The 13,117-nt window shown below is 40.9% G+C and overlaps 1 protein-coding gene across 1 annotated transcript in view; it reads right to left on the bottom strand.

The window, feature by feature from the left end:
- NPHP1 (nephrocystin 1) overlaps positions 1 to 13,117 on the bottom strand; it is a 35,841-nt gene continuing 22,724 nt past the window's right edge. The window contains exons 16-20 of the mRNA XM_026653202.1: positions 11,929 to 12,028; positions 9,982 to 10,094; positions 3,498 to 3,571; positions 1,648 to 1,692; positions 1 to 473 (exon numbers count right to left, since the gene is read on the bottom strand). Coding sequence (XP_026508987.1) covers positions 195 to 473; positions 1,648 to 1,692; positions 3,498 to 3,571; positions 9,982 to 10,094; positions 11,929 to 12,028 — 611 coding nt within the window. The 3' untranslated portion in view covers positions 1 to 194. The remainder of the gene's footprint in view (positions 474 to 1,647; positions 1,693 to 3,497; positions 3,572 to 9,981; positions 10,095 to 11,928; positions 12,029 to 13,117) is intronic.

Genomic DNA, 13,117 nt, shown 5'->3' with positions numbered 1-13,117 from the left:
TGCTGTGTAAAAAAGAAAGTTTATGACGTGCAAATATTGTGATGTACAATACAATTTGCTTGCAAAATATGCTTTGGACAAACCATAAACCCAGCCCATGTGGTAATATAATCCTGTCTCATTTTGGTCAGATGATTAGTTATGTTTTTAATTTAGTCTTGTACACGTGACAGTGTAAGTGCCTTAAAGTCCACTCAAACTGAGGCACTGCTCTTCCTCGCTTGTCCTAGGAAGTCGTATGCGATCTCTGAAATATCGAAAGCTTTGTGAACACTTTCTGAGGAGAGCAGAGAGTAGAGTGCACTGTCTTTTTCTTGGTTCCGCTTCAGGAAGTCAGCAATCACTTTCCAGCGCGAGGCTTCAGACTCTTCGTCTGCCCACTTGTGCTCCGGGAGGAAAGTGGACTGGAGAAGAGGGAAGACACAGTCATGGTACACCAGGAAAAACACAGACTTCAGAAATTCTCGGTCTCTCTAAAAATAAGAAAATGAAATTGTTCAGAAAGGCCCCTGTGCAAGCCTGTGCAGTTTGAAAGCATTTCTAGTGAGTCATATGTACAAAACTAAAATGAGAAGATACAGTAATTCTGCTGACTGTTATTCCGTTCTCAGGAACATCTTTAGATACTCTGTGTTGACAAACCCATGATGCTTCAAAAATGTACTGTCTCATGTAAATGTCAGCAGTGTTGTTATCATGTACACTGATGTTTAGTGTGCCTAATTTGGTGTATTTTAAAACGTTTAACCTTAACTTTTCTTGCACTATACTTTAATGTACTAAAATACAGTGGTGCCAACAAGTATCAATTCTATTTCCTGACACTCCTGATAAAACTGCCTTGATACAAATGGGCTCCTTTGTGAAAGGAGCTTAACTGAAAAAAAGAAATAACATGAAACTGTTAAGTGTAAAGGGGAAAACTGTGTGTGTCCTTTAAGATCTACCATATAGTCAGTGCCCCTTTTCTTTCCCCCCAAAAAATGTTTTTCCTGTTTGTGTTTTTACATTAGAAATGCCAGGGATTTCCAGTCCTGTCTTCACTGGTTTTGCTGGAGGGAAGCTTATTTATTATGGGAAAAACTGATGTAATCTTTGTACAGTATGTCAAGGACCTGATCCAAATCTCCCATTGACGTCAACGGCTTTTGGTTCAGGCCCCAACAAAACTACAAAGGGTACCTTTTTATTCTTAGCAGTTCAACTTTAAAAGCATGTGGCCTACAGCCAATAAAACATGCATGCGCAGTGTTATTTGTTTATCAAATAAGATAGTCCGTCATACTACACTGACCAAAAACCACTAGGGGTATTTACATTTATGGACTATGAGTGCTGCAAAGCAACCCATGATGATCCTATATTAACACTGAGGCAAGCTGGCTATAATTACAAGCTAACATCATATCCCTTCTTTGTTGGTTTGATACTATACTACAAGTATGGATGAAAAAAGATGGGAAGAACTGTATTTATAGTACTTACTTCTAAACTGATTTCTGTCATTCACAGAAATGGGTTGAAAAGAATTAAGTAAGTACTATAAAAATTGTAATGAAAGAAATGCTTCCAGCGAGTTACAGCACTGATAGCAATACCTTTGGCTTGGATTAGATTTAATATCTCACAGAGAAAATCTGTTATTACCTTTTCTGATCGCTTTAATGTGCTTTCCTTTTCTGCCCAAGCGCTCTAAAATAAAACGCAGAACTTGACATCAGACTGAGTTGGGAAAGCTGTGAAGATGCATATAAGGACATTTTTTGAGCTGCAAAAGACATTTCTTTGACTTGGTTCAATCCAGTGATACCTGGAGTATTGTCCTCAGACATCAAAGAGCAGATGAGGCCACAAAGCAGGATGCTGAGCTTTCTGGCACAAATCTGGGATCTGTCGTCCCTCCACCTATCTTTCTAGTCACTGCCATACATTCTCCAGAACAACCATGTTTAGCAGGACAGGACTTGAACTGGAAGGATGAGAGGGAAATGACAGTAGAGAGAGAGAGACCAGGGGAGGAGAAAAGTTTTTCCTGGAACTTTTAAATACCTCTGGGAGACCAGAGAGTGACTCCCCACTCAATACTCTAGTATTCTTCTCACCATCTGGGAAATGTCATGAACCCAAAGAGGACAAAAAAGATTCAAGAAATAAATAAAGATGGTTTTCCTGCCCCTTTTCTCAAGAGGGTGCATAATTATGGTCATTTCCAGGAGCAGTGGTAATCTGCAGGGAGTTTTGATGAAGTCAGCTCAGTCTATCTCCAAAATCAATGAGATTTCACTGGGGGGATTTTTGCCAAAATCTACGGAGTTTCAATGGGGAATTTTATAAGAGTTTATTTTTTGTTTATTTCACATCTGTACTTGGCCTTCCTTATGTTTAAGGAATCAAAATGTGTATTAACATTAGTTAAACGAATGACTGCTGGACCAAATTGTATAGAAACCCCCCGAAGTTGCCCCTAACTAGTTAGAACCCCATTAAAAATGATCTAAGGTAAATCATTTTTTAGAAAACAATTCTAACACAGTTTGGGCCTTCTTCAGACTGGGTGTCCAAACAGTGTTATAACATTTAACTTTGGTTCCTTAATTTGGACTGAGGTGAGTGTAGACAAGGAGAAAAACTGAAGACTAAAAATATTTTTTTTTAAATTTAAAACATTTAAATTGTGACAATTTAAATAAATTCAATTATTTGCAAATTTTTAATTTGCAACCTTATTTTTGAGGAACATCAACTATGTGGCTGAACAGGAAATGTTTCTGCTAAGATGATTAGCAGTCAACTTGCTTAATACCACTTCGAGATGATCAGGGCAGTTCACATCTCAGAGGTACTACTACAGTGTGTCTGCAGACTCAGGAAGACAGCAGTGCATTGGTTTACATCTGCAAGTTTATATTTACAACTACACAGGTTTAATATTTTTTATTGAAACCCTACATTTGCAGATAACATTGGAATGCCAAATACTTTCTGATGCCACAAAAATCTGCATTTTACTTGGTGAGCTTGTCCATTTCTCTGACAGAAGAACATTTGTTTAATACTGGTTGAATTTAATCAGTTAACAAATTGTGAAAAGCAGTAAATATGAAAAAAAAAGATGTTAGTAAAATTAAATGTCTGCTTTTAAACTGTACTATTTCAATTCATTTGTTCAGTTCTTTCCTTGTAAATAGTTCACCCCTGTCCCCTTCCCAAAAGAATCTGTCTCCAGACACTATGGGGAAATTTTAAAGTAGTATTTATACATCTTTATGCTTTGCTTCTATCACATTTACTCATTTACATCATAATTAAGGAAGGCAATCAAGTACAAGAGGAATGCAGGCTCATCGAATCTGCACAAGCTTGAAAGAACTTGTAGTTTCTCTGTCATTTGCTTTTTCCATTTACTACAGACAAGACTACAAAAAACCCCACACCAAATCACGTGTAATACCTTAAAAGCCTAGAAGTGTCATATCAATATACGATGTATTACATACCCTAAGTGCATCCATAAGGTCAGGCTGCTCCATGAGTTTGGGGAAAGTTGCTAAAATAGGATTACTGATTAAATCTGAAATGGAAAACAATTATCTCTATTATGATTAATGAGATTTTAAATAAGATTACAATTACATCAGCACTAAAAATGACTCAAAATTTCAGCGTTAATAAAATATCATTGCACTTTCTCTGAACACAACGTAAACTATTGTACTGTTCTATTGTATCCACATTTTAAAGGTGAAATATTCAATGTTTAGTAAATATTATTAATTTACCATTATCAAAGTGTATCAGGAAAATGAAACAACATTGAATACTTTTTATGAAGTTTAATAGGCATTTAAAACTGCCTAATTCAGGAGTATTCATTATTTTAAAAAAATATACAAATAACTTTTACATAACTCTGAACAACATCCATCTTGCTTTGTTTTTCCTACACAGAAAAAGGTATAATGAGATCCATTGGTTGGAAGCTGAATCTAGAAAAATTTAGACTAGAAAAATAAATAGTTACTTCTCTTTCCGTAACTGTTGTTCTTCGACTTGTGTTGCACACGTCCATCCCATGTAGGTGCATGCGTGCCTCATGCACAGTTATGGGAGAACATTTTCCCTCAGTCAGGATGGCTTGAGCGCCCTCTGCCACAGTGCGCCACTGCAGAATAACGTGGAGGTGGGCTCGGAGTCTGGCTGGCCAGTGATTGCAGAACAATATGTCCAAAACTGGCATCATTCCTGGACTAATGGGAAATGGCATAACAAGCAGCAAAAGCATGAACTGATGATCAGGTTGCTGCCTGACAAATGTCAGGAACAGAAACTTGCGCTAGGAAGGCCGCTGACGCTGCTTGTGCTCTAATCAAATGAGCCAATACTCTTGAGGGTGGCGTGATATTAGCTGACTGGCAGCACAATTGAATGCAAAAGGAAATCCAGCAGGAAATCTTCAGAGTGGAAACTGATTTGCCGTTCACCCTGTCTGCAATTGCAACAAACAACTGAGGACCAAAATGGTTCGGTGCGGTCCCAGTAGAAAGCCAATGCTCTTCTCACATCCAGCGAATGAAGCTTTTGCTCATCTGTGTGCATATGAGGCTTGTGGAAGAACATTGGCAAATAAATTTCCTGGTTCATGTGGAAATTGGAAACCACTTTTGTCAAGAATTTCGGGTGAGGGCATAGGTAAACTCTGTTCTTATGAAGGTCCTGAGACCAAGACTCTGAGTTTGCCCACTCCCCTTGTGAGGTTATTGGAAGCAGAAACACCACTTTCATAGAGAGGTGGAGTAGGGAGTATGTCACAAGAGCTTCAAAGGGAGGCCGCATTAACTTTGTTACTGTGAGGTTGGGATCCCATGGCAGAACAGGTTGTTGAACCAGAGGATATAATCCGTGCAGCCCTTTTAGAAATCTGATTGTTTTTTTCCAGCCCCATAACTATCTATTACCCAGTGGAGGGTGGAATGCTGAAATAGCTGCCAAATGTACTTTAATGGAACTAACTGATAGGCCTTGATGGTTTTGGTGCAATAGATAATCCACAATGTGGTTAATGGAAGTCTGCCTTGGAGAGAGACTTCTCTGCTGAGACCAGACAGTTTCCATTTGGCCGAGTAAGTACACCTAGTTGAAGGCTTTCTGCTCTTTAGAAGCACCTCCTGAATGTTTTTCGAGCAAGTCACTTCTAGTGGTGTTAGCCATGAAGCATCCACGCCATCAAGTGGAGGGCCTGTTGGTTGGGATGGAGAAAGCAGCTGTGGTCCTGCGAAATCACGTCTGAATCTAATGAGAGAGGTGAAAGAGGCCTCACCAACAATGCTAACTGGGTCAAGAGCCAATGCTGGCAAGGCCACACCGGTGCTATTAGATTGAGGCAAGCATGATCCTACCTGGCCTTGAATAGAACTCCGGATAGTAATGGTTTTGGAGGACAGGCATAAAGCAGGGAGTTTCTCCATGATAGCAGGAAAGCATCCATCAAAGATGCAGGGCTGTGACCCCCTTGTGAGCAGAACTGATGGCATTTTCTGTTGGTCTTTGTTGTAAACAGGTCCACTTGGGGAATTCCCGCAGCTGGAAGATGGACCTGGCCATGTCTGGATGCAGCACCCACTTGTGGTGAGTGGAGAAAGAACTGCCTAGGTGATCTGCCAGTGTGTTCTACTCTCTCAGGTGGTAAATCACTTTGAGGTAATGGAATTAGTTATGCAGCTCTCCCAGAGTAGAACTGTATTGTCCATTAACACTAGCACATTTTTTCCCAGAATATTTGGGCGGAAGGCTGAACAGGCTAGACAGATAGCACATAGTTCCCAGAGGTTTTTATGAGTCCTCGGCTCCTGTGAGGACCATAGCCCTTGGGTTTGCAGGGTTCCAATATGTGCCACCAAGCCAGGGATGAGGCATCTGTGATCAGTGTGAGCACCAGCTGCAGAAGAACAAAGGGGGTTCCCACACTAATATTCTGAGGGCCTGTCCACCAATCCAGGGAGGACAAAACTACCTCTGGAATGTGAATCACTTTGTCTAAACGATGTCAACAGGGGGCATACACTGACGCTAGCCATCCTTGAGGCCTCCTGAGGTAAAGGCTGGCATGCTGTACCACATACATACATGCTGCCATATGCCCCAGAAGTCTGAGGCAAGTGCGCATTGTGGTAATGAGATGCACTTTTCGATGGAATAATAGGTCTTGGAGAGTTTGGAACCTTTATGGGGCACGAACGTTCTGGCTCGTGTAGCATCCAGTAGTGTTCTTATAAACTCTATTTTTTGCACAGGTTCTAGAATTGATTTGTCCTGAGTAATACCTCCAGTGCATTGAAGGTCAACTGAATGATGGCCATGTTGGACAGAACTTGAGATTCGGACCTGCCTCTTACTAGCCAGTGTCCCAGGTAGGGAAAGACATGGATTCCCAATCTCCTTCGATATGCAGCTACCGGCACCACGCATTTCATGAAAGATATTACCTCACCCATCTTATCTCTCTCACATCCTGGGACCAACACAGCTACAACTACACTGCATAAAGCAGTTCTTGGTGAGCCTTGTAATGCTCTGGCAGGGGAGAATTGCTCACCATCCCTACAGCCTCACCTGTTGATGAGGATGAAGACGCATCAGGATGCTGAGGCAATGGCTGATCTGCTTCTGCTGCAGGAGGAGCTGTCTGAGCAACTTCCAGTTGCTTGCTACTGGGCATTGGGGAACACTGTGTGCAGTGCTGATGATCTCTGTGCACTCTCGAAGAAGCCAACTCAGATGGATGAGGAGAGGTCCTAGCAGGGGGAGAGACACCTCATGGCATCCAGAATATGGTGGTGGTAGGCCCCATAGCTGTGCCGGCCACTGCCCCTTACTGGGACTGTTGAGACATCCATGGACCCCACAGCTCAGATGGAGGATAAGCTTCCTGTCTGGTATGGGACACAAAAGATCCCACTTCAGAATCTGATGACGATGACTGAGTGCTGTGACAATGGTGGAGCTGAACCCGTGTGGACAGGAGACAGGTAAGTCAAAGCTGGAGATGGCTCTACCAGGGATATTAACAGCGGCTTGCCCCTGGAAAATACCAGCCTCCTAGGCACTGGAAGCAGCATTGGTACCACATGTTTCTGCGGGGCTGGTGCAGGGATTACAGTTGCTGATACCAGCTGAAACCCTTCTTGCATTACTAGGGACACCGGTACCGAGAGGGTGTCTAGACTTCTGGCGGCAGCATAGGCTTCCGGTGTCGTCAGTACTGGAACTGGATCCTGGGTTTGATTAATAGAAATTTCAGGGGTTGGCTTTGATGGACCTGACACAGGTTCCAGAGTCAACTAACCCCCCTTTGCAGGAGAGGAGCACTCTGGGGAATGCGTTCCCTCAGAGTCCCTTGCAGGGGCCCTGCTTTTAGCGGGCCTTGGTACCAAAAGTCTTGCTGAGCGAGGTACCATGTCTTTGGCAGCTCTGTGTCTCTCCTTTGGTACCAGAGACACTGAACGTGGAGCTGAAGACATCTCGGGAGTCGTACTAGGCACTGATGCCCCTCTCAGAGAATGCTCTGAACACGACAGCTTCAATGGAGGGCAAAGTGCTTTCTCCATAAGGAGACACTTAAGCCTCACTGCTGTATTTTTTTTTGACCGCAGCTTATACCCTCTACAAACATAACACTTGTGACAGACGTGGGCCTCCCCCCAAAACTTTAGGCAGCTGGGGTGTGGATTACTGACCGGCATCAGTCTGGCACAGAACGAGCAGGACTTGAACCCTGGGGAGCAAGGCATGGCTCTGGTCCTGAAAACCAAATCTGGTCCAAAATGCACCTAGCAGCTAAAATCCTACCACTACCACTAACTGTATACTAAATAAACTCACTCCTAAGCATTCAACGAGAAACACACTATAAACAAAGAGTGAGAGAGATAAACTTGCGACAGCAAGAGTGGACGCACTCCTACAGTCACTGGCGATAGAAAGAACTGAGGGGTGGCTCTGCCCTCTTATATCGGCACACGGTGGCGACAGAGGGGTTCAACCCACCCCAACAGGTACTACTGAGGGGAAAAGTTCTCTGAGAACTGTGCACAAGGCACACACACACCTACAGTGGACTGGACATGTGCAATCACTCGAAGAAGAATAAGGCAGAAACTTTTAACAGTAAGGGTAATTGACCACTGGAACAACTTATTAAGGATGTGGAGGATTCTCCATCACTTGGAGTCTCTAATCAAGAGACTGTGTCTTTCCAAAAGGCATGCTATAGCTCAAACTGAAGTTATGAGTTATTGCAGGAATCACAGTGTGAGATTCTCTGGGCAGTTAAGTAGGAGGTCACGTTCAATGATCACAATGGTCCCTTTTGGCCTTAAAAATCCAATAATCTACTAAATGAGTTTATCTTCAGAGTCTAATTTAATATAATAATAATAAGAGGTTATATATGCTAAAAATTAAAGAAAGGGTCTTATTTTTAGACGTGCTGAGTATCTACAACGCAGATTACCTCTCTGGAAGCCATGATGGGAATTATGACTTTGAGCACCTTTGAAAATTAAACGTATTTGGGTACCTAAATATGAACTAGAATGTTGGCTTAATTGTATTGGTACGAGCACTACAGAAGTCCTTACCCTGGGAGTAGACTGTACGTTATTTAGAAAGTCTAGGGGGGAGATAGAGAAGAAAGACCAAGAATTCTTCAGATAGCCTCATTCTAAAGTGTGAATAAATATCAACCTACTATACCATGGTTAATACTCGTAATGTATTATATTGTGGCTTTTTAAACAGTCACAATTAGAGAACACAGTAAAATTGTTATACTTTTACTGAAAGGAATACGTCTGAACCTGTATCTATTAAGACTAATTGATTTTATTCTTTCTGCTGTCAGACATAGGTTTTAAGAGCTCCTCCTCTCCTCTGCCTACCCTCATGATTAGGGAAACGTGAGAAGAATTATTAACCATAACGATAGAACCACTCTCCCGTTCGCTTGCAGATATCATGAGAATATACACATCAAAAATGAACAAGTTAGGTTTGGACCCTGGCAGTTAAAGGCACTTGTAAACACTTTCAAGAGTGAAAAAAGCCCTCCTTTAGAGACATTCACTATCATGCTGTACACTGCAAACATGCATACTCAGCTTTGTTAAAGCATTGTAGCAGAATTTGGAGATAACCTGGAAACACAGGGAATGCAACATTGGGATTCTGAGTGATGAGGAATTCCTAACTCCTCAGTGAATGTTTGTTGCAACACTTGTGGCCCTTATTCACCAAATACTTCTTTTTCAAAATAATTTTTTATAGTAGACTTTTACACTTCACTGAAAACAAAACTATGCTTGCAATGTTTGCATTCCACTGTGAGAACTTTAGTCAAATATGACAACTCATTTGATGTAAGTTAAAATATTACTAGCTTGAAATACAAAGAAATACTTAATAAACTTTAAAAAAAGACTCTTGAGTAGAAACAAAGGATTCTCTAAAAATGGCTGAGGGAGAAGAGGTTTCATTCAGTTTCCACTGGAAACTGCAAATGAAGTTCCTCCAGACTGAATGGTTATAGAATGTCTATACACTCTAGATACGGTGTGCTACTTCATTCATACTTCTGAAAATTGGAACATGTAGGTAAAACTGCATAAGATGGCAAGAAATATAAGGCAGTTAACATACTGGGCCCCGGATCTTTCTTAAACTGGAGTTAATGACAAATGATTCCATTACAAAAACAACACACTGCCATCCTAATTGGCTGAGATCTATTATATTGTGCAAATCTTTAAACTTTTTAGAAAAGTAAAATCTATACAAACTTGGGTGCATGTATTGTACTATATTCTGCAAGGCCTAACTTCTAGTAATTCTGGAAATATTCTCTTCCTGAAAAAGTGACCAGAAGCCGAGAGTACCAACACTACCTTTTCCCATCTGACTCTTTTTCACCAGAACAACAATTCTTACCAGCACTTTGCATGCTTATTCTCTCCTTCAGCAGCACATCACTGAGAATTTGTCGATAAAATATCAAGAGATGAATGTAGCACATACTGCCAATTAATGTTTCTGGTAGCAGACTGTTAGAAAGGGAAATAAAAAGTTATAGATTTGTTTCCAAAACAACTCATGCAATGCATTCCCATAAGGTGGAAAACATATTACAGCCTTATCAATGTATGTGAATGAACATATATGAAGTTACAGGTTCACAAAGCCATCACTATGATCATGTGCTTTATGCAGAGACTGTGAGAAGCAGTTCGGTGCCACCAATAAATGACTCCAACTGTTTAAAGCAGGAAAAAATTGAAAGCTAGTCAAAAGTATTGTGAGCTTGATTGTGTAAATGGAAGAACAGTCATTAAAATGCACATCTAATTTCAGATTTTCCCCAGGCAGCAATATATTTAAACTCTACACAGGAGACACTTTGGAGAGACTAAATTGTTCTTTAAAGGGTCTGATTCTTCTTCTGATGAAGTCCATGGCAAAACACCCATTGATTACAAAGGGGGAGGATCAAGCCTTAATTGCCAAATCAGTTTATATAGCAACTGCTGCAGTATTGCCAGTCTAAATTCAGATCCCACTCTTAAAGAAGCTTACTCTCCAATACAAAGTATAAATTATGTACGAATCTTGAAACAGTAACCATGTACATTCTAAGGGCCAAAGGAGTTCTCCGTGTGCCTATGTTTAATTCACACACATGCCACATGCTGACCTTTCCCAAAGCATCAAAAAATATTCTCTTGACTTCCAAAGTCTGGGCCAGATCTTCAGTTGGTGTAAATAGCCTTGGCTCCCCTAGCTTCAACCCGATATAAACCCAAAGACTTGTATCAAGTTTGAATCCTTAAGTGCCTCCAGTTTCACACTTTGCGGGGGGGGGCTAAAGAACTCTAGTCCCTCAAACAGAACACCCCAACTCTGTACTTCCAGAGGCAAAGCAGAATGTGAAGCCAATTGTTCTCTATATCATAGTGATGTCACCAAGTAAGCCACCGTATCTTCTGTTTTATAGAAGAGTGTATTTGGCCACTTTCTTCCATTAATGCCACTCCCATTTTTTAGATTCCTCCACTGAATCTGTTCTAGGGAAGGAGGATCTTGTCTTGAGAGAAAAATCACAGTGGGCCAAATATGTGATAAGTCACTATCAACATTTGTAGTGTTGCTAAGGAAATTAATCTTAAGGGAGCTAACTTCCTTGATTCCTCATCCTTTGTGGTGGTCTTGTGAGTTCTTTCTGGTCCTGCTTTCATTAGCAGGTGACTCCACCGTGATCATTATATAACCCTGTACCACACATTCAGTTATTTGCGGGGAACATACGTAGCCTCAATGGTCACTGTTTTCTATAAAAAGCAACAGAGGGTCCTGTGGCACCTTTAAGACTAACAGAAGTATTGGGAGCATAAGCTTTCGTGGATAAGAACCTCACTTCTTCAGATGTTGCTTTTTACAGATTCAGACTAACACGGCTACCCCTGGGATACTGTTTTCTATAGAGATTACACTTCTGGAGTAAGCACTCTCTCCACTAGGGGACCTATAAAGAGGAAGGATGCTCTTGTACTTAAGGCAGTGGACAAAGACTGGGGAGCTAGCTTCAGTTCCCAGTTCTTTAGTTTTCCTGTGTGACCTCAGGGAAGTCACTCAATCGGCCTGCTAACAATACTTCCCCAACTCATGAATTGTATGGTTTGATTAACATTTGTGGAATATGTGTTTATACTATGGTAATTGATGCTATATAAGTACATAGACAGAGAGCTTTCGAAAACAAAAAACACAGACAATACTTGGTGATCAACTTTTTCCAGTTATGCATTACATTAGAATTGATCCACTGACACAAATTATCATGGACAGATCTTCACGTTATTTTTACACACATAGAACACTTACTTCAGGATGCCTTTTGATCGTGTGCTTAATGATCTCAGTTTCACTAGAAGTTGAGGCTGTTTCTTCAGTGTTATCATCTGATGGAAAACACCACTGCTTGCTTAAGACATAAACAGTTGAAATTAGCTTCAAAACATCTGTTTTCATTTTTGATGTTTGAGTATTATAACATGAGAAGGCACATTTAAATATGCACATGGCAAAGTGAAGCTAAGTTTCCAAGTCCACTTTTCAAGCATGAAAAGGAAACTTCCTTTCTGATTCTGAACCAAGAAAAAAAATCATTTAAAATTAGCACATTCTGAAGTCAACATCTCCTAAGTGCACTTGCATAACCTCATGATCTAGGCAGCAAGTACCAAAGAACTTTTTTCTGATTTGTTTTAAATATATGCGTAGCCTTGGGTGCATCTTATGCTTGAGAGAGGCATAGCACAGTCAGTGTTGATCTATGAAGAGAAGTTTGGCACCAGTGTATGATTTTTCAGTCAAAGTAGAGACATATGGTCTTTCAGCCTGTTGATCCGGCCCTTGAAACAATGCTGAGAAGGGGAGGGGCAAATGAGACAGAACAAAGAAAGAGAAGAGCAGGTCATTGGTTTGGAGGGAGTCGGAAGAGGCCGAGGTTGTCCACACCCTGCAACAACAAGCACCTCTGGCAAATTGGGTTTATCACAGCGAAGGAGGAACACTGGGGGCACCCGGGTTAAAATATCGACAGTGCATCATTTGAACCCACTTACGGTGAAATTTCATTTACTGCAATGGAGGATATGCACACACACACTACATATTCCATAACAAGTAACTTATTTAAGGCTGCTAAGTGCAATTCAAGAAACAATACACTATTGTACACATCCATTTGAACAAACAAACAAACAAATCTCAGCCATTAAAAATCATGGAACTCTTAAGACAAGGTAAGAGTAACATCGACCTAAACAATTATGACACCAGCCAATGTTAACATCAAATTCACTCAGATACATAAACAGAAGAATTCTCCTAGCCAGCACCCAAACATTTGTGGTACTATTTAAAGGATAATTTAATGGACGCTGGGTAGTGACTGCTAAGGTCCATTTAAGAGAATCAGGGCATGGACAGCTTATTTGGAAGGATATGTTATAAAAGAAAAAGTTTGCCATCTCTCTGCGGTAACCACATTTTGGTGTGAGTTGAAGCC

The sequence above is a fragment of the Terrapene carolina genome, unplaced genomic scaffold (genome assembly GCF_002925995.2).
Source record: "Terrapene carolina triunguis isolate 2854851 unplaced genomic scaffold, T_m_triunguis-2.0 Scaffold132, whole genome shotgun sequence".
Classification (NCBI taxonomy): Eukaryota; Metazoa; Chordata; order Testudines; family Emydidae; genus Terrapene; species Terrapene triunguis.
The sequence above is the reverse complement of the archived record's forward strand: the minus strand, read 5'-3'. Positions and strand labels throughout refer to the sequence as shown.